Source organism: Pongo abelii, chromosome 18 (genome assembly GCF_028885655.2).
Source record: "Pongo abelii isolate AG06213 chromosome 18, NHGRI_mPonAbe1-v2.0_pri, whole genome shotgun sequence".
NCBI classification, from domain to species: domain Eukaryota; kingdom Metazoa; phylum Chordata; class Mammalia; order Primates; family Hominidae; genus Pongo; species Pongo abelii.
This window is the reverse complement of record NC_072003.2, coordinates 69,107,352-69,132,248: the sequence shown is the minus strand read 5'-3', so window position 1 is coordinate 69,132,248 and position 24,897 is coordinate 69,107,352. Positions and strand designations below refer to the sequence as shown.

The following is a 24,897-nucleotide window of genomic DNA, read 5'->3' as shown; positions in this document are numbered from 1 at the left end:
TCTAAGCTATAAGAATCCTAGAATAATCTACATTGGTTGCTAAATTTATATTTTGAAAAAGATTTTAAATGACTTGTTAATGATCATATAAACTTTCTGTAACTATAACAAAACTAGAAAGTTTACCTTCTTACTCTCTTTGCCATCTTTACAATGTCAATAATTTCAAGATAATAAGAATGCATTACTTCAAAATACTTCTTTTGATTAAATTTCTTATTTTCACGATTTTTCAACTCACAGCTTTCAATGTAATTTATCTTGAGAGATTTTTCTTAAATATACTGGGATGGGGAGAAGGTTAATATTTCATTAGTGACCCAAATTCAAGAACTTTCAATATTTTTTATATATATATAAGAATTTCTAAAATTTAATTTGGTATTATTTAAAAGGAAGAATTGTTTTTTCTAAACCTAACATTTTTTTCAGCTTTTAAAAGGAACTGGATCTACCGTCAACAGATGTTAAAAAGCACAGAAGAAACAGACTTTTAGTTCTATATAGATTCAACGTATCTTTAAAAAACAATCTCAAAAGATAACAAAAGAAATCAGTTAGTCAATTTCTACTTGTGGATTTAAAGTGAAGTATCTCATAAAAAATATTTTATCTTTGTCATATTTTATTATCAGATGCAATTTTAAAACCAGATTTAAAACTTAAAATTCCAGAAAAAAATCATCAGAGCCATTTTAGAACCCAGTGGATATAAAGCAAACCAGGTCATCTTATCAATTTGATTACTAAAAAGTTCACTAATTCACAATTAAATCCACAGAAACTGTTAGAAAGTATCTGGCAACACATGAACAGTGAACAGGGCTGATCAGTTTCTTTGCCATATTTCAAGTTTTCCTGCCTTCAAGCAGGAAGGCTTCAACAATGCACTATGCAGCCTGAGAAAGATTGGTACATAAGGTTAATGGTACATAGGTTAATGCATATGAGAAATATATCTGAAGTTATACTATAGTACCAATATCCTCATTTAAACCACAACCTTACACTTTACTGTTCTCATTTTGAAACTAAAATAATTTACTGAAAACAATGCTCTGATAAACTTTAAGTATTTTTAAAGACGAGATGTGTCATATTAGGCAAGAAAGCTCTAATTAGGACAGATAAAACTTCAAAAAATATATATATATATGTTTCCTTTTTTTAAAACAAACACACTTAGCAGTCTATAAACCCAATATTAGGTGGGTAAACTAATATTACAGGAAGGACTGATACTAATTTGCCACTGATAAGACTTTTTTCTATTAGCTTTTCTGTCAATCTTTTATTTTTATGTAAAATAAAAATTTAAGCCAACTGTATATCATTAAGTGTATGATTTGAGAGCTGAGTAAAAATAAGTCTAATAAATTTCAAACATTACTTTCTATACCTTTTCATCAATATAAGAAAATGTCTTTATATAAATATTATATTGACGTCCTCCATTACTTTCAATAAATTGAAAACAACTACGAAGTCACATATATTTTTAAATATAATAAAAAGGTTTCAGTAACATGCTATGAATATAAAAGACACTTGAGTGTTTCAGTCATTTTTCAGATCATATAAAATATTTTCCCTTGGTGCAAGTCTTTAAAATTAATTATTAAATAGAAACTCAAATATAATTTTCTATTCACAGCTTGGTATTTAACCTTTTTAAGCGCAGTCAACCAAACAACTTTAAGCTGGTTCCCATATTTGAAGACAAGGTCCATTTTAGGAAATGGCATTTATAGATGAGACAATGTAAAATTTTAAGAAATAAGAATTACATCAAGAAAATAATATTGAAAAAGTTTAAGGTTAAAAGAACATATTTTAATGCCTCTTTTTAAAACCCTCAAATCACATTCTTTTTAGTATGAATTTTGCCAGCACTGTTCATGTTGGTCAGATTTCATGTTGGCCCTAGTTTTCTTTAATAAAGTAAAATGAAATGCATACCAGCAGCAACAACAGCTGGAGGAGGCGAGCCTGCCTCACCACCGCTTGTCTGACTCATTGATGCTACAGATGTTTCTCTAGATGGAGGTAACTGTAACTCCTTTGGGAGAAGATCATAGACAGATTCTGTGGGGAGGGGAAAGAGAGGAGAAAACAATTTTTAAAAGAGATTCAGTCAACAATCTAATATTATATGCACAAAATGAGTATGTCTTTTCTCTCATGAGGAGAACTGTATTATTCACAAACAATCCCACAAAATTAATGTAAAGAGCTATTAGCAGCTGAGTACAGTGGCTCACACCTGTAATCCATGACTTTGGGAAGCCAAGGTGAGAGGATTGCTTGAGGCCAAGAATTCAAGACCAGTTTGGGCAACACAGTGACCCCCATCTCTACAAAAGTTTTTTTTTTTTTTTTTAAATCAGCCAGGCGTGGTGGTGCACACCTATAGTCCCAACTATTTGGGAGGCTCAGGTGGGTAAATTGCTTGAGGTCAAGGCTACAGTGAGCCATGATCATGCCACTGCACTCCAGCCTGGGTGAGACCCTGTCTCAAAAAAAAAAAAAAAATTTTTTTTATTTTTTCTTTTATTATATAATCTTACTGAACTGAAATGAATTTCCCATTAGTTCTGTCCCTGTTTTCTTCTTGGCTTTATTCCTTATGTTCAAGATAGTCTCTAGAAAAAGCTATTAACATTGAAAATTGGATACAACTAGACAGAATGGAAGAAATGCCAAATAACCCAAGATGGTCCAGTATCTTCCTTTGTAATAGTACAAGTAAAACTCACCCTTTACATATGAGATGGCATATACTACTGTGGATCAGCTTTAAATTGGCTTCTCCAGTCAATTAGTATAGTCCTGCTCTTTTACCCAACACCCTCGAGAAAATATTTTAATTCAACACTATCATAATTCATTTTTCCCAATTATTAAAATAAATCAATCTAATCAAAGAAAAACTTTGTGGATTGAAGCTTTAAAAAAAAGGAATGTTATGGCTCAAGCAAATACTTCTTACTCTCTGAGGCATTTCCAACCCTGGAAAGGCAAAGGTAAAGGAAACTCTTAAATCAGACTGCATAATGCATAAATACCTATATTAGGTTACGATTACTTTTGTATTCCAGATTAAAGAATCCTGTATCTTTTAAAAATATTTTGTAATACTATAATTGCCCATAAAATTATATATATTAAAATATATTTTAACTTTTTAAAAAATCCTTTATTGTATAGGTTTTTAACAGAAATAATTCCCAAAATATCCTCTAAAGGTAGTAGAAGCAATGTTAGAAGGCACTTCAAAAGATCAATTAGAGCCGGGCACAATGGTCATACCTGTAAATCCCAGCACTTTGGGAGGCTGAGGGGGGGGTGGATCACCTGAAGTCAGGAGTTCGAGACCAGCCTGGCCAACATAGTGAAACCCCATCTCTACTAAAAAATACAAAAAATTAGCTGGGCGTGGTGACGGGCGCCTGTAATCCCAGCTACTAGGGAGGCTGAAGCAGGAGAATCGCTTGAATCCAGGAGATGGAGACTGCAGTGAGCCAAGATCACGCCATTGCACTCCAGCCTGGGCAACAAGAGCGAAACTCCTTTTTTTTTTTTTTTAAAAAAAAGAACAATTAGAGACATATCGCATATACTTATTTTCAAAATAACTGAGGCATGAAGTTTAAGGGACTTGCCTAGTATGCCAAGAAACCCAACATTCCAAAAATTTAAGAAGATTATTAATTATCTGCAAGAGTACTTTAAAATACAAAGGTAGCACCATAAGACATTTTATCCATGGTAAGAGACAATATTTCTAGTTAACTGCTTACTGGATTCATAAATACTTTGAGCTTCCTAGTTAATCACTAAAGTATATATCCTAACTTTGACGTGGATAGGGATAAGGAGGAAGGTCATGAAAGAAAGCTAAAATTAGAAGTTGTACTCTTAAATGATCTTCATTCACAGTAAAGAATAAACTTAAAAGTTTCTTTTGAAAAATGCTGTTACCTGGGCCAGGCGCGGTGGCTCACACCTGTAATCCCAACATTTAGAGGACGAGGCGGGAGGATCACTTGAGGTCAGGAGTTCGAGACCAGCCTGGCCAAAATGGTGAAACCCTGTCTCTACTAAAAATACAAACAGTTAGCCAGGCGTGGTGGTGGGCGCCTGTAATCCCAGCTACTCGGGAGGCCGAGGCAGGAGAATCACTTCAACCTAGGAGGCGGAGGTTGCAGTGAACCGAGATCACGCCATTGCACTCCAGCCTGGGCAATAATAGCGAAACTCCATCTCAAAAACAAAAAAAGAATGAAAGAAATAAAAGAAAAAAGGAAAAACGTTGTTACCTAATGCTTGAAATGTTCATCTTCAAAGCATGTGGCAAATTCAGCATCTGTCGGAATATAATATGCCCTGACTAAAAATTTTCAGTTTGTTAAAATGTTGTTAAAAGCCTTAAGTAGACGGCCGGTCACGGTGGTTCATGCCTGTAATCCCAGCACCTTGGGAGGCCGAGGCGGGTGGATCACCTGAGGTCAAGAGATCAAGACTAGCCTGGCCAACATGGTGAAATCCTGTTTTTTTCCATCACATAAATCATTAATGCATTTGGGTAGATCTTTTTCTCTTTTTATTAAATGTTTCTTTTTTTTTCAAATTTCCTTTTTGTTTGGGCAAAAAAAAGAAAAAAATAGACTTGAGTCCAGGTGTGGTGGCTCATGCCTGTAATCCCAGCACCTTGGGAGGCCGAGGCGGGCAGATTACCTGAGGTAGGGAGTTCGAGACCAGCCTGACCAACATGGAGAAACCCTGTCTCTACTAAAAATACAAAATTAGCCAGACATGGTGGTGCACGCCTGTAATAGCAGCTACCTGGGAGGCTGAGGCAGGAGAACTGCTTAAACCTGGGAGGCAGAGGCTGCAGTGAGCCAAGATCACACCACTGCACTCCAGCCTGGGCAACAAGAGTGAAACCCTGTCTAAAAAAAAAATAACAATAATAATAATAATAATAATAATTAGCTGGGTGTGGTGACACACACCTGTAATCCCAGCTGCTTGGAAGGCTGAAGCAGGAAAACTGCTTGAACCCGGGAGACAGAGGTTGCAGTGAGCCGAGATCGTGCCACTGCACTTCAGCCTGGCCAACAAAGCAAGACTGCTAAAAAAAAAAAAAAAAAAAAAAAGCCTTTAGCAAATTACTTCCATCTTTCAAACAATATGGGGGGAGTAGAGAGAGGAAGAACCTAATTAAAACAGAAATGCCATTATCACCAAATATTCATTATAATACAATTATCTTTCTCATTCCAGGTTGAAAATAAGAGTTCCTTAGACATAAGAGAGAAACACACTCAAGTCCATTTTTTTTCTTTTTTTTTGAGATGTAGTTTCGCTCTTGTTGCCCAGGCTGGAGTGCAAATGGTGCAATCTTGGCTCACCACAACCTCCGCCTCCCGGGTTCAAGCGATTCTCCTGCCTCAGCCTCCCAAGTTGCTGGGATTACAGGCATGCACCACTATGCCCGGTTAATTTTGTATTTTTAATAGAGATGGGGTTTCTCCATGTTGGTCAGGCTGGTCTTGAACTCCCAGCCTCAGGTGATCCGCCCACCTCGGTCTCCCAAAGTGCTGGGATTACAGGCGTGAGCCACCACACCCAGCCTCGAGTCTATTTTTTTCTTTTTCTTTTTTTTTTTTTTGCCCAAACAAAAAGGAAATTTGAAAGAAACAGATTCGATAAAAAGAGAAAAAGATCTACCCAAATGCATTTACGATTTATGTGATGGAAAAAAATTTATCCTAGTAATAGCCCAATCACTAACAGCATATTACTAATCAGGATTTTATCTCCATTTCTCCAATTATTAAAATAAATTAATTAAATCAAAGCAAAACTTTGTGGATTGAAACACTCTTAACTTTCCCAAAGAAGGGTATAAAGTTGAGTCTCCGTTAGAGGTATAATAGTAATGTTACTAAAAAGTACATGGAAAGAAATTAAATGCAGAACTTCTTATATTCCACCCCTCTCCGAAGTCTGCCCCTCAAAACAAACAAGTAAAATGCAAGGTCAAGTGGAAGGTATAGGAAGCATGGATTCCTTCACCAAAGATGTTTTCTGATTAACTGACTCAAGTGTTTGGAAATAAAAGAAGTCAGCCTGCCAGAAGTTTATCATGTCTATCCAAGGGAAGCTACAGTTCATATAGTTATTACCGGCACAGGATTTTATTTCAGACACAACTGGGTTGGTTCTGCTACTTTAAATAACTTCTCTTAAGACTTAAATCATCATTTAAACTCTTCTTTTACCCCAGTACCCTAAAGGTATTCCCTCTAAACTATAACCATACAATCTGAACACAGCCACTGGCCTTTCTCCTAAATCTGCTTCCCATGGGATACCTAAAGATTAAAGGAATATAAATTATGCTATTAATACTGCCATTCAACCCTAAATTCAATCTAAATTAAATGCTTTTACAGTCTCCACTAGCCAATGAAAGAAATCCTGAATAAGAGCACATTTACTTTTTTATTTTTATTTTATTTATTTTATTTTATTTTACTTTTACTTTATTTTATTTTATTTTATTTGAGTCAGGGTCTTACTCTGTCATCCAGGTTGGAGTATACAGACACAATCAAAGTTCACTGCAACCTCCAACTCCTGAGCTCAAGAGATCCTCCCACCGCAGCCTCCTGAGTGGCTGGGACCACAAATGTACACCACCACACCTGGCTAATTTTTTTTTTAAAACTTTTTGTAGAGACAGAGTCTCCCTCTGTCGCCCAGGCTGGTCTCAGACTCTTGGACTCAAGTGATCCTCCTGTCTCAGCCTCCCAAAGTGCCCGGATTACAGACGTGAGCTACTGCACCTGGCCCATATGTACTTTAAATCTATGAAAATGACAGTCCTAAATAAGTGCCAGCTACTTCATGTTATGCCACAGTATCTATTTTTCTTATGTTATCTTTTAAATCAGTTCAGATACATAAGAGAATAATGAAATTCCAGGTTTATAAACACAAGATATGAAGAAACAGAATGGGAAATCCCTAATGGAAAGACAGCTTCTGAGGAAACACTTCCTTAGAAAACAAAAGCAAAATCGCTTTTAGATGAGAGAGAAAAGAGAGCGAGAGAAAGTGAGAGAGAGGGGATATGGGTATTAGATAAGGTTTTTGGAGTGATAAAAATGGCAATGGTTACACAACTCTGTATTTATATTAATAACCACTGAATTATATCCTCTAAATGGGTAACCTTTATAGTATGTAAATTATATATCAATAAAGCTTTTTTTTTTTTTAAAAAAAGAAGAGAGTAATAGAAGAAGCACAAGTAAGAATTAGACAAGAGCAAGCAGGGTATCTAACAGTGCTCTGATAAACTTCATGAACAAAACCATCTCTCTTCACATAGTTTCTATATATGAAGAAGGCCAAGCTGCAAACTAATTTGTCTTTTAAGGCTCTTCTACTAGAGGATCAGGAAAATGCTGCAGGCATAGTTATCCTAAATTCAGTAAAATATGTGATAAAAATCTTTATAAGTTATTGTAAACAAGATGAAGAAATATAGACTTAATAGAATAGATGACTTCTAAACAACAGTACCCAAAAAATGTATAGGTTCAATCTGGAAGAAGGTGGTTATTATATCACAACTTGAACAACGATATGAATTTTCAAATGACATAGGCTTAAAAGGGATTAAATCTTATGTCATAATTCATCACAGATCATGAAAGACTGGAATATCCGCCCAAAGGAATGAGATGAAACTTAACAAGGATTAATGTAACAGCTGGTAAAATCTGCTCTTGTGCAATAAACTTACATGTACTCACTCTATTTCTCTCTCTCTCTCTCTTTTTAAATCTAGAAGTGATTTTACTTTTGTGTTCTAAGGAACTCTTTCTTCAGTCGGCCAAGACTAAGGTGATTATTTTCTTTTTATTTATTTATTTTTTCTCAGACAGGGTAGTGCTCTGTCACCCAAGCTGGAATGCAGTGGTGTGATCATGGCTCACTGCAGCCTTGACCTTCTTGCTCAAGCGATTCTCCCACCTCTGTCTCCCGAGTAGCTGGGACTACAGGTGCATACCACCATGTTACCTTTTCAATTTTTTTGTAGAGACGTGGTCTTGCTATGTTGGCCAGGCTGGTCCTGAACTCCTGGGCTCAAGCAAGCCTCCTGCCTTGGCCTTCCAAAGTGCTAGAATTACAGGCATGAGCCACCATGCCTGACCTGATTATTTTCTTACATATTTTTTCTATTAATGCTGCTAATAATTTGTGCGATAATGTGTAATCAACTCACCTAAATTTCGTTAAAAATTTTAGTTGACCAAAATGCCAAGGTAAGTGCACTGCTTAAGTATCCATGTAGTAGAATTAGGGCAAGTGCGATATAATAACTCCATTAACATAAATTATTAATACGTGTATAAGAAAAGTAGATAGGCAGAAAGGGAAGCAAGTTCAGAAGATCAAGAATCTGTCTCATGCTGGTGCCCAGAGCCCAGGGCAACTGGAAAAAGGAAACAGAGGAATGAAATCAACATTTTCAGATATTGAAAATAAATTAATGCTTCCCAATGTTGGGTGGAAAGGAAAACAATGTAAAAATGCACTGACTGGTTGGCTTGTTTAGTCATTCTGTAAACTCTAATAGATCCATTTATGTCACTGATTATTTCTGGGTTAATTCAATCCTTTATTATTCAACACTGTCTACAACAGGGTGGAAGAATTTCATTACAGTGGGTCAAATTTAAAGTAGGCAGAAATCCTATTCTGAGGCACAGGACAGTGAGAGAGAAGAAAAAAACTGGTAATTTAATAGGGCAACTTAATTTTTTGTTTGTTTGTTTCTTCTCAGTTGGGCACTCTAAGTCCAAACAGCTGATCACTCAAATCCCCTTCTCTACTGCTTTACTGTTACTGGTCATTCCAGGAAGAGATGAAAAGACCTCAAGAGTGCAGGGAGATAAGCCACAGGAAACAGCTGGGAAAAGACATGCTTTTCATGCTGTACTCACTCAGCAAAATAACAACATTAATAACATAATTACAGCTACTATTTTTTGAGCACTTTGCAGGGCCAGGCTCAGTATACGTATTTTTCTCATTTAACCTCAAAACAATCCTATGAGGTAGGTTTTATCAATAAAGAATGTGATATCTGTATTACAGTAAAAAAAGAAAAACACATGTGATAAAAGAAAGATGATAAAGTTTAGGACAGTGGCTTCCTTTGATGGGAGACAAGGAGGAGTAGAAATAAGCTGAGCTGCACAATGGGTTCACAGGTGTTCTTTTTACTGAAGTATATAATCAAATAAAATATATACAACAAAATTGGGGCTATACACGGATAGAGTACAGCCTCACAGAGATGCTACAAGGCTTAAATAAGTTGATCTCTTGAAAAGGAGTCAAAGTTCTTATTCTTTCTTAGAATTTTCATCCCTACCTCCCTATCTCACCCTTGTTGACCTAAGAGCTGGCGTTTGGTATTCAACTGCTTTCGGGTCAGAGAGTAAAAATCAAAATAGTCAGAGAGCCCATCTACTTTATGACTTTTCTCAAGACTGTCTTATTCACTTTCAAGTAGTAAAATAAAGTTGTACAACTAATACTATGGACTTGCATCTATACAGAGACGGATAATAAGAAAGGGGAAAAAAGCTCCGTAAATAAGATGTTTCTGTTTAGTTGTCATGTAAGCAGCTAAAGAGAAATATCTGTGGTAAAAAAGAATGTTCCTTTGTGTTGGGAATGCTTTAAAAATCTAACAAGAAGTAAACTAATGCTCAGAACAGATATTAGTTACTGAAATAATGAATGCTCTCTGATATGAAATGCAAACATTATAATCCTGAAAAATCCATTTCTAAACATTTTAATCTTGTTTTAAATATTAGATTTTACTTTAAAAAAAAAAAAAAAAACTCTAAATGTGAAGCTACTCCAGGAATCCAAGAGAGTTAGAAAAAAACTTCAGAAAATAGTTTGGGAATGAAATGCCTTACTTTTCCACCTCTCCATTAACTATCTCAATCAGCTGGTAAATCCCAAGGTTATAATTTCACATTAAATATTCTAAAACAAAATGCCTGGCATCTACAATGTGCCAACATAGTTCTGCATTGAAGAGAGACAGCATTCATTTTGTTAAAAACACTTCAAGCTTGACAGTCATCATACTTGGCATCTCTACTGGAAAAAATGTACTGGCTGCAGGTCCACTGGATATTCAGTTTCTAAAAGAGTATGCAGTCCAAGAATAACTGGTAGGTAATGCTCTGTTTTAACAAATTTTTCTCAATTTCTAAGTTTAAGCCAATTTACTAGTCTGCTGCCACATATTTACTTATTCATATCACTTCCTCCAGATTGTATTTCATTACTGTTTTCCTAAAACAATCTAGTGTTTTAAAGTAATTTTAAATAATAGACAGCAGTATAAATTATATCAATTTGGGGAATAAGAAAACTAACTTGAGTTCTACAGACTTTTTTTTTTTTTTTTTTTTGAGATGGAGTTTCACTCTCGTTGCCCAGGCTGGAGTGCAATGGCACGATCTCAGCTCACCACAACCTCCGCCTCCCAGGTTCAAGCAATTCTCCTGCCTCAGCCTCCCAAATAGCTGGGATTACAGGCATTCGCCACCACGCCTGGCTAATTTTGTATTTTTAGTAGAGACAGGGTTTCTCCATGTTGGTCAGGGTGGTCTCGAACTCCTGACCTCAGGTGATCTGTCCACCTTGGCCTCCCAAAGTGCTGGGATTATAGGCATGAGCCACCGTGCCCGGCCTTCCACAGACAATTTAATATAGTATATTTTTTTTCTACTAGGTATTATTTTTCACTTAAAAACTTTAAAATTATGTTCAGCCAGGCAAAGTGACTCATGCCTGTAATCCAGGCATTTGGGAGGCCAAGGTGGGAGGATCACTTGAGCCCAGGAGTTTTGAGACCAGCCTAGGCAACATAGCAAGACCCTGTCTTTACAAAAAATACAAAAATTAGCCAGGTGAGGTGGTGCAAGCTACTCGGGAGGCTTGTAGTTCCAGCTACTCGGGAGGCTGAGGTACAAGGACTGCTTGAGCCCAGGAGGTCAAGGTTGCAGTGAGCCATGATTGTGCCACTGCATTCCAGCCTGGGTGACAGAGCAAGGCCCTGTCTCAAAAAAAAAAAAAAAAGAAAATTGTTCTCTAAATAACCTCTTAGCATGAAAGACAGAATGGAATATACCAGTCACCTAACTATTCTGATTATCTATATTTTAAATTTCTTTGTTATTTTCTGAAGAAATTACTTGAGTCTATCCTAAAAGGAACAAAACTCTCAAGTTATCAAGAATCCATACACCACTGAGTAAAACATTTATGGTTTATTTATAATTTTTAGATATCTTACAAGAGTACCTTTTCAATAGAGCTTTAAGAACTTTGAGGCCAGACGCGGTGGCTCACGCCTGTAATCCCAGCACTTTGGGAGGCCGAGGCGGGCGGATCACTAGGTCAGGAGATCAAGACCATCCTGGCTAACACGGTGAAACTCTGTCTCTACTAAAAATAGAAAAATTAGCCGGGCGTGATGGTGGGCGCCTGTTGTCCCAGCTACTCGGGAGGCTGAGGCAGGAGAATGGTGTGAACCCAGGAGGCAGAGCTTGCAGTGAGCTGAGAATGCGCCACTGCACTCCAGCCTGGGAGACACAGCCAGACTCCATCTCAAAGAAAGAAAAAAAAAAAAGAACTTTGGATTCAGATGGAGTCCACGAGGAATAAGAGGGCTCAGAGGAGGGTATCAGAAGCCTAGAGGGGAGGGGGAAGGATACCTATAGAGAATAGGGGGAGGCCTGGGAAGGGATTTCAGAGCTTAAGCAGGATGAGGAGGACATAAATGAGTGGATGAGAAGGGCAAGAGATATTCCAGATGCAGAGTGTGAGCAACATGAAGAAAGTATCTATATAGGACAGCCTAGTGTGTGGTGTCAGAGCCTAAGCAGGGTGAAGAATATATTAATATCTATACAGGGGAGGATGGCTCAGGTTGGGATGTTAGTGCCCAAGGAAATGGGATGAGGACAGCATCCACACAAGAAAGAAGGCTGATGCACAGGGGGTCTGTCTAGGGTGGGAGGTTGGAACCCAAACAGAACGCAAATCTCCATATGGATGGACAGCCTAGCTCAAGGAGTAAAAGCATGAGCAGAATGAGAAGGATCTCTGTGGAGTGAGCAGGAAGAGCCCAGGATAAAATGCCAGAGCCAGAGAAGGGTGAGGAGGGTATCCATGCAAGGGGCAACCAACAGAGGGTATCATAACCTAAGTAGTAATGAGGATGTCCACATAGAAGGATTGACTGAGGTTGGTTATCAGAGGTTACCCGGCAGGTATAAATAGTGTGCTCACCAGGCAAGAGACGGGGAGCCCAGCACAGGGAGTTACAATCCAAGCAGGGTGAGGAGGGCATGTGAGGCCTTGGTGCCTGAGCTGAATAAGGAGGGCATCTGTGTAGAAGGGTTGCCTAAGGTGGGAAAGTAGAAGACTGACTAAAGAGGGCATTTCCGTAGATAGGCAGCCTGGCATAGGGTGTTGGAGTTCAAATGGGGTAGGGAAGACATCTATAGGGGTTGAGGGAGCAGAAGCAAAGGGCAGTTTTAGGTAAGGATTCAAAATCCTAGCAGGATGAGCAAGATAGGAGGCTATCTACCTAGTAGGGCTGCCCAAAGTGGGGAGTAAGAAACCAAGTAGACTGGAGGGTATTCACAGGTGAGCAGGAGGACAGCCCCGGGTGTCAAGAGCATCCATGTAGGAGGCAAGCTATGAGAAGCCAAGTTGGGTAATTAGGGTATTAATGTGTCAGAAAGCGGGAGGCAGTAGCAATGGGAGATTGGTTACAACAGGAGATTGATCAAATAAGTAAACATAGTAAGATGAAAGGAAATCAAGTTTCTCAATAAGATGAAAGGAAATCAAGTTTGTCAAACAGTGAGTTACAAACACAGGGAGAAAAGAAGGAGGAACCCTACGGTATTGCATTGCAACGGGAGGTACTGATGTGAACTCATCAGTCAATATGTACGGTTAGAAAAATATAGGCATAAATGTGTATATATGTGTGTGTGTATGTGTGTGTACAGACATATAAATATACATATATTCCCTAGCTTCTGTCCTCTGAAAGGTCCTAGGAGAAGCAGCACCCCAAAAGTAACCAGGGCTTTTCAGAGAAATAGGTAGTATCAGGGCTGGGACAGGCAAAATACAAGATGAACCTGGAATGTCTTGTTTTGCTAAAGGTAAGAAAGTACTCAAAGAATTATGGGGGCATATCAAAAGGACACAAAAGACAGCATGGGTTGGGTGCGGTGGCTCATGCCCGTAATTCCAGCACTTTGGGAGGCCAAGGCAGGCGGATCACCTGAGGTCACGAGTTCGAGAGCAGCCTGGCCAACATGGCGAAATGTCGTCTCTAGTAAAATACAAAAAGTAGCCAGGCATGGTGGCACGCACCTGTAATCCCAGCTACTTGGGAGGCTGAGGCAGAAGAATCTCTTGAACCCAGGAGGAGGAAGTTGCAGTGAGCCGAGGTCGTACCACTGCACTCCAGCCTGAGCGACAGTGAGACTCCATCTCAAAAAAAAAAAAAAAATTTAGCTGGGAGTGGTGGCGGGTGCCTACAGTCCCAGCTGCTCAGCAGGCTGAGGCATAAGAATTGCTTGAACCCGGGAGGAGGAGGCTGCAGTGAGCCAAGATCGTACCACTGTACTCCAGCCTGGGTAACAGAGCAAGATTCTGTCTCAAAAAAAAAAAAAAACAAGGAAAAGAAAAAGAAAACCATAAAAGTCCAAGAAACACCAAGGAATGATTTCAGATTGAAAGAAACTAAAGAGATATGACAACTAAATGGACATATAATTCTAAACTGGATCATTTTGCTATACAGGAAATTATTGGGACAATTTGCAAAACCCAAATAGGATCTAAGGACTAGGTGAAAAAAATGTATTGATGTTAATTTTTATTTTGGTAGCTATATTGTGGTTACATAAGGGAATATTCTCATTTGTGGGAAATACCAAAGTATTGGGAGGCAATGAGGAACCATGTCAGCAACTTACTCTCAAATGATTCAGAAAAAAAGCAATAAATTATTTGCACTATATTCACAACTCTTTTCTAAGTTCAAGATTGTTCCAAAAAGTGCATTCAGGCATACGTTTCATTAGGAATTTATTAATTACTAAGGATTCAAAAAATTCAGCTATGTAACTGTAGTTTCACATTATAAGATCTCAATTTGCAAAGAAACGAATCTATCAGAGTAAACAAACTTATTTCATGTCTTCATTTTTAGGTATCTGGCAATCAAAAACCAATCTAGGGCCGAGCGTGGTGGCTCGTGCCTGTAATCGCAGCATTTTGGGAGGCAGAGCTGAAGGACTGCTTGAGCCCAGGATGTCAAGGCTGTAGTGAGCTGTGATTCTGCCACTACATTCTAGGTTATGTGACAGAGCAAGACTTTGTCTCAAAAGAAGAAAAAAAAAGAAAAAGAGAAGAAAAGAAAGAAAAGAGAGAAAAGAAAAGACCAATCTACCTTGTTCTCCCTCTCACTTTTGCTACATTTTCTGTTTAAAATCAAACAAAACCAAATATTTTAGTTGAAAAAGGCAACAGAATCTTGGTTACAACACATACCATGAGTCTTCTCTTGGTCATACAATTACTTGTTTGACACCTTATTTGCCACAGTCACACGGGCTAAAATACTTTTGTCTATGCCAGCTCCTCTTCACTATCACCTTCAACCTGACAGAGCAGTAATTAAACATTCATTCAACATTTATTTAGCACCTGCACTGATCTAGGGACACAATATAAAAGAAAGTCACCCTTATTAAGCAGTTCACAGTCTAGAGATAATAAAATGAGTCAAGTTTAAAATAATGCAGTATGTGCTTCAATAAAGTATGAAATGTTACACAACTGGAGAAGAGGGAGCCTTTAATGTTATCTGTGGAGGATCTGAGAAGGCAGTATAGAGGATGTAACGCCGGAAGTCAACCTTGAATATTGAAATGGCTATTTAGCAGACAGATTGGGGAAAGGAAGGAAAAACTATAAAAGCAAACCTGAACAAAAAGAGTATTTTCATCTCAGTTTTTTAGGTAACTCAGTTACTCAGAACATGGAAGTTACAGGCAGTAACATGAGATGAAACTACTAAAGGCAGGAGGAGGCCAGATTATGTCAGGGCTTGTGTTATCATGCTAAGCAGTAAGGGTTTTATCCCTCAGCACACAGGGGGAGCCTTTGAGGGTTTTAAGCAAAGAAATGATAAACTCAAACATATATTAGAGGACGATCATCCTACCAGGAATACAGAGAATAGATTAGGTCCTAGAGATGGCAATGAGTAAGAAGGTTTTTAAAATAATAGCCTAAGCAAGAAATAATGAAATCCTGAACCAAGGAAGTGGCGGTGAAATAGTCAATAGGCTACGAATTTAAAGCTGTTTAAATGGATGAACTAAATTGGATGACTGGCTACGGTGGGGAAGGGAGAGGGAAAAAAAGGAGAGTTCCGAGGAGCACATAGGAACTCCGGCTTGGGAAAATTGATAAAAGGTGGTGCCATTTCCTGTGATAGAGAATATAGGAATTAAGAATAAACCTGGAAAGAGAATTCAGTTTTAAATGATGAATTTGGATGCCTACGGGACATCCAAGTGAATACATAAACAGGAGAGAGGTCTAGCAATTGATGTTACTAAACAAATAGCCTGCTTTACTTTTGTTTTTTATATCAAATCTGTCCTAGAACTACAGTTTTGCTTTTTTTTTTTTTTTTTTTTTTTGAGACAGGATTTCACCCTGTCACCCAGACTGGAGTGTAGTGACACGATCACAGCTCACTGCAGCCTCAAGCTCCTGGGCCTAAACTGATCCTCCTACCTCAGCCTCCCGAGTAGCTGGGACCACAGGTGTGTGCCACTATGCCTAGCTAGGTTTTTGGTGTGTGTGTGTGTCTGTGTGTCTGTGTGTATGTGCTTTGTAGACATAGGGTCTCCTTTTGTTGTCCAGTCTGGTCTCGAATTCTTGGGCTCAAGTGGTCCTCCTGCCTCAATCTGCCAAAGTGCTGGGATTATAGGCATGAACCACTGCACGTGGCCTAGATTAATTTATTTAGAGTTATTGCTTGCTTTTAAAAATACACGTAAGAAATAAAAATTCAACTTGCCCATGATCTCATCAAAGATAACCATTAAAACAATGGTATACTTACGCTTCCTTTCCATATTTTAATGCAAATTTTTTAAAAGTTGAATAATATAAACAATATCAAATTTTCACTTGAATATAACATTAATTTCCTACATGTACCATTTCTTTGACACCCCTCAGGTTGTTACAAATCATCTTTATATCTATTTCCTACTTCTCTAAATGGGTTGAAAACCCTTCATGTATCAAAACTATGTCATGTCTTCTCTAAGGTTCGGCAGTACTCTATTTACAAGAGACACTCAATGTTTGTTGATGAGGTTATCAAAATATTAAGGAAAGCTACTGGGTAATAATTCTAAGTTGTAAAACAAGCTTCAAGAAAACTTCTAATTTTAATATTATTTCAGAAACACTGCTAATAAATAAAAGAGGTAATAAATGAATATATCAGTGGTGAAGAAACAACATTGTACCTGCTATAAAATGAAGCACAGCTCAGTAAATATTCTCATTCATTTATTCATGTACTCATTCACTCAATAAATATTTATGGACTGCCTGATGTACACCAGGCTGGGGATACATCAACAACAAAACAGACAAAAATATGTCTTCATGGACCTTCCATTCTAATGCGCTTAATTTACAGCAACTGCTTGCTTGTCTGGTGCTATAGTCTGAGTGTTAGTGTCCTGCCAAAATTCATGCTGGAACCTATCATCCAATGTAATAGTGTTAAGAGGTGGGGCCCTTTAGGAAGTAAGTCATGAGGGCTCTGCCCTTCTGAAATGGAATGAGTGCCCTTATAAAAGAGATTGAAGGACGCTGCCTTGGCCCTTTCACCACATGGGTACACAATAAGAAAGCATCATCTTCAAAGCAGAGAGCAAACCCTCAGCAGACATAGAATCTGTTGGTGCCTTTATCTTGGACTCCCCAGACTCCAGACTGCGGACTATCAGCAATACATTTCCATTGTTTATAAATTACCTTGCCTAAGGCATTTTGTTATAGCTGACAAACAGACTAAGACATCTGCTAAAGAGAAAAGGAGACTCCAGTTTCCTCCAATTTTCTACCCTTACTAAACTCACATTTAATTGTTACCAGTAAAATAAGCTCATTTCTGGAATGTAAGCAATAAAAAATTTCAACATACATTCATTTTAAAATTTAGAACACATACTTAAAACAGAATTTTGCTGAGTGCTTATAAAACCAATACTGAATAGAGATCTGTTCCATGGCTGTAACAGCTAACCATATTATATAACCATATATTTAATAATCATTCCTTTCTAAACTAATCATGTCCTTGTAAACATACATAATAATATATCAATGAAAAGAAACAAGCAGAATTACAATTTATATTATTTTACATATATTATTTTGTTTTTGATCTTGAAAGACAGTCTAATATTAAATTCACAAGATCAACAGCATTTTCAAAAATAAGAAAAAACTAATTTTGTCACCATTTGTTCATTTCATGTACATAGGTACACACACAGTAAATCACATGTACACAGAAACCTGAGTCTGTTCCCAAAAAGCTTTCAGTCCAGTGAGGTTGACTGAAAGCACATAAACAGCTAATCAAAACCGTATCAAGACACAGGAGCTACGAGGGAAAAAAGGTAGTAGGAGAGAAGAAATATATGGAGGGCCATGCAAGAATGGTATGAATGTAATGAATGTAGTTTTAAGGGATTAATCTAATCTAAATTAATCTAAAATTCACATTAAAAGCACAGAATTTTAGAGGTAGAAGTGGTGAAAGTATTTGGCGTAACCCTCAGTTTTTACAGAGAAGAAATTATGTTCCAATTAGGTTACGACTTGCTTTGTAGAGCCAAGACTAGTTAAAGCTGGGTCCCAGGCAGGAGAATAGCTGGCTGAAAGATAAATTCTTTCCCCAGCATTCCTGTCTATGCAATTAGAGTAACACTGAGATTAGGAATGCCATCTATTTTACTTACTATATTATTGTGCCTGGCACATAATGGGCATTTCAATAATGTGCTTAATAAACGAATGAATAAGCAAATCATCTACCTTAAGTGATTCTACCCAAACAATTCTAAAACATAAATTCCTGTTTTTATACCATAATCTTAGAGAGAAAAAACAAAAATATTAGACAAACAAAAACCAAAAAAACCCATCTTATTTTCCTTTCTGTCATTACCAGAATATCCTACTACCTGAACTAAAAATGTTATCTTTCTATGTTATATTTAATCCAAATACCCTGTCCCCTCACATCCTATCTTCCAACTTCTACCCCATTATCATCTAAATCACCAATTTTCTGATTAACAAAAATCACTTTTCATATCTCAGGGTCTTCACTTTCAGTGATTTTTAAAGCCTTAAAAAGTTAGTTTTCTTTTTTTCTATTTATACACACAATTTTTTTCCCTTCTTTGAGCCAACACTGAAGAAATCAACAAGACACTCGCTCTGTCTGTCTATCTCTCTCTCTCTCTCTCTCTCTCTTCTCATCTCACTCTGTTGTCCAGATTGGAGTGCAGTGGCACAATCATGGCTCATTGCAGCCTCGACCTCCCAGGCTCAAGGGATCCTCACACTTCAATGTCCCAAGTATGCTGGGCCTACAGGCTCATGCCACCATGTCCAGCTAGTATTTTCTTTTTTCTTTTTTTTTTTTTTTTTTTTTAGTAGAGACAGGGTCTCACCATGTTGTCCAGGCTGGTCTTGAATTCCTGGGCTCAAGCAATTCTACCACCCTGGCCTCTCGAAGTGCTGGTATTACAGGTGTGAGCTACTGCACCTGGTCCCACTTTGTCTTTTCTATTCTACACAAAGATTATCACCCACAAGCAAGTATTCAGACCTCATACTTTTTGAGATATAAGCTGATGTTTACAGAGATCAAAAATAAGTGTCTATGATGAGTGGCAATGAACAATGACCAAATTCATTACTTCTGCCTCTTAATTTAATTTTTTCCATTTTAACTTTGTTTCCCTTATTCCCTGTACAACTGCAGAATGCCTCTAACTTAAGACTGGTTTTCAATAGGGAATACCAGAATTTCATGTAGACACATGTATATTTTTTTTAACCTAAATGAAGATGCCTGAGATTTCATCACAGACCGACTACTGAATAAGGGTTTACAGGGAATAAGATTACAGAATGTATATGTGTATAAAGCTTCACAAGTGATTCTGGCTAACAGCCATTACTCTGAAGCATGAAATTCAGCTGGAATGAAAATGGATTGGCTTGTATTTACTACCTCTTTAAGCATTGCTAGTTAATTTATTTTTTTCTGAACAGTCTAGGAAAGAACAGCAACCAAAGACCTGAACCACCTTCTTCTGCAGATTATCTAAACACTTTTTTTTTTTGAGGCAGAGTCTCACTCTGTTGCCCAGGCTGGAGTGCAGTGGCACGATCTCGGCTCACTGCAAGCTCTGCCTCCCGGGTTCACGCCATTCTCCTGCCTCAGCCTCCCGAGTAGCTGGGACTACAGGCACCCGCCACCACGCCCGGCTAATTTTTCGTATTTTTAGTAGAGACGGGGTTTCACTGTGTTAGCCAGGATGGTCTCGATCTCCTGACCTAGTGATCTGTCCACCTTGGCCTCCTAAAGTGCTGGGATTACAGGCGTGAGCCACCGCGCCTGGCCAGATTACCTAAATTCTTAAACCTAGAGGAAAAAACAATTATATTTACGTAACAAAAAGGGGAAATAATTGTATCTTTTTCCTGACTAAAATGACTACTACTATTTCACATGGTGGTAGATAATTTTCAATATACTTAGATTTGATACATGTAGACTTGAATATACCTAAAATAGTGAAACAAATTAGCAGAGCTCCTGTTATTTGAGCCTGAGAGAAATTATCTAGAAGTACCCCTTACAGGCAAGGACTAGATTCTAAATGAGTAAAACTCACTCACCGATAGCGTATGTTAGCCCTCTAGATCATCTACCTGGCTATTCTCTAGTACAAATAATATTTGTTCTATGAAAGTTTAATACATTGTTTCTTACCAAAATTGTGCTATATTAACCAGAGGTCAGTTTACTGATGGAAAAGGCCATTAATTTTTTTTTTTTTTTTTTTAAGAGACAGGGTCTAACTCTGTTGCCCAGTAGCATAATCACGGCTCACTGCAGCCTCAACCTCCTGGGCTCAAGCAATCCTCCCAACTCAGCCTCCCAAGTAGCTGGGACTACAGGCACAAGCCACCATGACTAGCTAATTTTTGTATTATTTTGTAGAGACTGGGTTTCACCATGTTGCCCAGGCTGTTCTAGAAGGCCGGGGCTCAAGTGATCCACTACCTCAAGCTCCCAAAGTGATGGGATTACAGGTGTAAGCCACTGTGCCTAGCCACAAGGCAATTTTTTAAAAAATGAATTGTGATAATGATTTTCAGTTGTCATTTACAATAGCAAATGAAAAGGTAGCTTGTGCAGTCCTTTGTGCCACAACGTGGTCCATAAATAGAAACAGAGAAACAGCTCTAGAAAGTTGAAAATTGTTCTAAAAATAAATAACTGAAGTATCATGACTTTACTATTTTACAATAGTTTGTAAAATAGTTTACAAACTATTTTATATGCACAATCATAATATCATTTGTAAAAAGTGCTTTGACATAAAGTATACATAAACGAAAATGGATAATTATTACTAATCTTATAGGTCATAATTTCAGAATTGACTTTTTTATTAGTGTTTTTTTTTTCTTTTTTTTAAAATGACTAAGTCTTGGCTCTGTTGTCCAAGCTGAAGTACAGTGGTGTGATCATGGCTTACTGCAACCTCAGACTCCTGGGCTCAAGTGATCCCCCCTGCTTCAGTCTCCCAAAAAGCTGAGATTACAGCCATGAGCCACTGTACCCAGCCAGTTTTAACTTTTTATTAAAGCATGACATATACATAAAGTGTACAAATCTTAAGTCTTGAGCTTGCAGAATTTTATAAAGTGTACATACCCATAACCACCACCCAGCTGATTAAGCATCCCTCCACATGCTTCACCCCTTCCAGAAGTGACAGATCTTTTGGCTTTTATCACAGATTATAGTTTTGCCTGTTTTTGAATTTTATATAAAAGAAATCAGACAGGATACGGGTGCAGACCAAAAAAAAAGCCACAAGTCATTTTTGGATCAGTTTTGATTTATTGAATTTTCTCCTCATTAAGTGTTTCCATGACTGGTGATTTTTTTATTGGATACCAGATATTGAGAATTTTACCTTGTTGTGTGCTGAATATTTTAGTACTCCTATAAATATTCTTGAGCTTTGTTTCAGGATATGGTTAAGTTACCTGGAAATAGCTTGATCCTTTCGGTTTTTGCTTTTTTTTTTTTTTTGAGACAGAGTCTTACTGTCACCCAGGCTGGAGTGCAATAGTACAATCCCGGCTCACTGCAACCTCCGCCTCCCAGGATCAAGTGATTCTCCTCCCTCAGCCTCCCAAATAGCTGGGATTACAGGTGCCCACCACCAAGCCCAGCTAATTTTTTTGTATTTTTAATAAAGATGGGGTTTCACCACGTTGGCCAGGCTGGTCTGGTGATCCGCCCGCCTCAGCCTCCCAAAGTGCTGGATTATAGGCGTGAGCCACCGCGCCCGGCCTTTGCTTTTTGCTTTTAAGCTTTCATTGGCAAGAACTAAAGTGTGTTTAGTCCAGGGCTAATTTTTCCCCACTAATGAGGCAAGAGCCTTCAACACTACCCAATGCCCCTGAAAATAAGAGATTTTTCTACTCTGGCTATTGCAAAAAGACATCATATCCAGTCCTTTGTGAGCTCTGGAAACTGTTCCCTCTAATCCTCTCAGGCAGTTCCCCCGCTCCCCAGCCCACTCCACATCCTTGAGAAGTTTCCCACATGCATACAATGATCACTACTCAACTAGATACTCTAAGGAGATCCTCTATAGATCTCCAGAGTTCTGAGTGTGTCTCTCCTTTCCAGTACTCTGCATTGAGAACCTCGGCCATCTGGGCTTCCCCAGACTCCTAGCTCTACCACTTCAACTTAAGAAGTTTAAGAAGACTGCTGGGTGGCCAGGCGCAGTGGCTCACGCCTGTAATCCCAGCACTTTGGGAGGCCGAGGCGGGCAGATCACGAGGTCAGGAGATCGAGTCCATCCTGGCTAATACGGTGAAACCCCGTCTCTACTAAAAATACAAAAAATTAGCTGGGCGTGGTAGCAGGCGCCTGTAGTCCCAGCTACTTGGGAGGCTGAGGCAGGAGAATGGCGTGAACCCAGGAGGCACAGCTTGCAGTGAGCAGAGATTGTGCCACTGCACGGTACCACAGCCCAGGAACTTTCTCCTGGCAGTAAGCCAGGGCAACTGTAGGCCTCATCTCATTTGTTTTCTCTCTTAGGGACCATTGTTCTTCATTGCCTGATGTTACATATAAAGAAAACAATTGTTTTATATATTTTATCTGGCTTTTTAGTTGTTTTGGGCAAGAGGTAAACCTAGTCTTTTCATTAATCTACCTTGGCTGGAAGCAGAAGTTATTCTATTGTAATTTTAACCCATATCAACATGTTCTTTGCTCAGGGAGGATTAAGCATTAACATTACCATTTCTACTTGACAACCTTTAACAGATTTGAAGAATTTTCAGGTTACTTAATTTAATATTCAATAAATATTGTATGTGCCTTATGTAACATGCTGGGTTAAGCCCTTTGAGGCTTAAAAAATTAGTCTTAATTTTGTAAAAGCACAAAATACTCTGTGCACACACAAGTGTATTCTTTAAGTGCAAAGGGATTTAAAAGAAATTAAAGACACAGTAGTTCCTGCCCTCAAATAACTGAAAATCTAGCTGGGATAAGGTTACACACTTACACACACACACATACACACACACACACACACATAGAATAAAAATAAGCTGTACAATATCGACAATGGTGATAATTAAAGACAAGAAACAGGAAACCAGGGTCCTGAGTAGTTAGTTAAGAAGTGCCGTTTGGATCAGATCTAGTAATGTACTAGCACAAGCTTATCAACTGTATAATAAAGTAGTTTTTCTTTTCTTTTCTTTTTTCTTTTTCTTTTCTGGCTGGAGTGCAGTGGCTCGATCTTGGCTCACTGCAACCTCCAACTCCCGGGTTCAAGCGATTCTCCTGCCTCAGCCTCTCTCGAGGAGCTGAGATTACAGGCGCATGCCACAACACCCGGCTAATTTTTTATATTTTTGGTAGAGACCGGGGTTTTGCCATCTTGGCCAGCCTGGTCTCAAACTCCTGACCTGAAGTGATCTGCCCACTTTGGCCTCCCCAAGTGCTGGGATTACAGGCGTGAGCCACTGTGACCGGCCAATAAAGTAGTTTTTCTAGTACACTGTTATAGGATTATACTACCATAAGCATTTAGTTCTCTAATTTCTTTTTAAGCACCACGGCCCTTTTGAAATTATATCAAATGCTGAAGTACCTTTTCAGAAATCATAGTTAAAAGAAGTTTGACTACTACTGGTATGAGGAAAACAAATACATGAAAGGGAGTAATGAAAAGAGAGAGTGGAAAATAGAAAAAGTATGTCACAGAATCAAGTCAGGAAATTGAAAGTACCTTAGAAAAGAGATTGAGAATCTCTTCCACTGACATGAGAGAAAAAGAAAATAGAAAATGAGAAGACCAAAATAAATTTTTCAGAAGAAGACGCAAGTTGAGAAGCTTTAGTGAGATGGATTCAAATGTGCTCTAGAAGAGAATTCAGTTGTTTCCATTTGCCAGTGGCTATGCTCTAGAAGCAGATGCTTAAGAGGTATGTAAGAAATCCTTCTACACCTATTTATCTTTAAAGGGCCAATTAAAAATATGGAAGAATTAAGGGGTTAAGACTCGGGATAAAGGTTCTAGTATTAGAGGTTGTCAATATCATTGTTAAAAGCACATAAATTTTCATTTGGCTTGATCAGAAACTCACAATCATGACTATACATAACAGATAATTAGGAGGCATTTCAAGTATTTATTGTAGTCTCTCTTTTTTTGCATTAAGGGGGATAAAGTAAAAAGAAGAAAGTCACAAGGTTCCTTGGAAAAGTCTACAACCATTATACAAAGCATCTGATCCTTGTGTCAGTATACCAATATTGTTTATAATAAATAAGAGGTAGGTAGCATGTCGTAATGAAAGAACAAAGGTAGTCAGAACTGAGGTTTCATCATAAATGTATCACTTATTTTTTGTGTGACCTTGAACAAGTTACTTATCACAGCAAGCCTTGGCTGTCTCATTTATAATACAGTGGTAATACCTATCTACCTTGTAGAGTTGTAAGCACTAGCAATAATGTGTAGAACACACCTAGAACTATTATTAATATATTAATTGGAGCTACTAACATAAATAAAAACTATAATTTCTGCCCTCAAGAAGGTTAGCAATGAGGAGGTGTTACTGAGATATTCCATGGACATTATTTCTTTTATTCCAAAGGCAATCTGATGAATACCTCATGCCCATTTCAAGAAGACTCTGATTTCACTTCACAATACACAGCTTTCCTTTTGTTGTTGTTGTTGTTCTGAGACAGTCTCCTTCTATCACCCAAGCTGGAGTGCAATGGCGCCATCTCAGCTCACTGCAACCTCTGTCTCCCCACTTCAAGCAATTCTCATGCCTCAGCCTTCTGAGCAA

General features: G+C 38.1%; 1 protein-coding gene across 5 annotated transcripts in view; it reads right to left on the bottom strand.

Moving 5' to 3' along the window:
* Positions 1 to 24,897, bottom strand: part of NFAT5 (nuclear factor of activated T cells 5) — a 141,375-nt gene that overhangs the window by 74,473 nt on the left and 42,005 nt on the right. For all 5 annotated transcript variants that reach the window (XM_054533172.2, XM_063717094.1, XM_054533171.2 and 2 more), the window contains one exon: positions 1,960 to 2,085. In XM_054533172.2, coding sequence (XP_054389147.1) covers positions 1,960 to 2,085 — 126 coding nt within the window. The remainder of the gene's footprint in view (positions 1 to 1,959; positions 2,086 to 24,897) is intronic.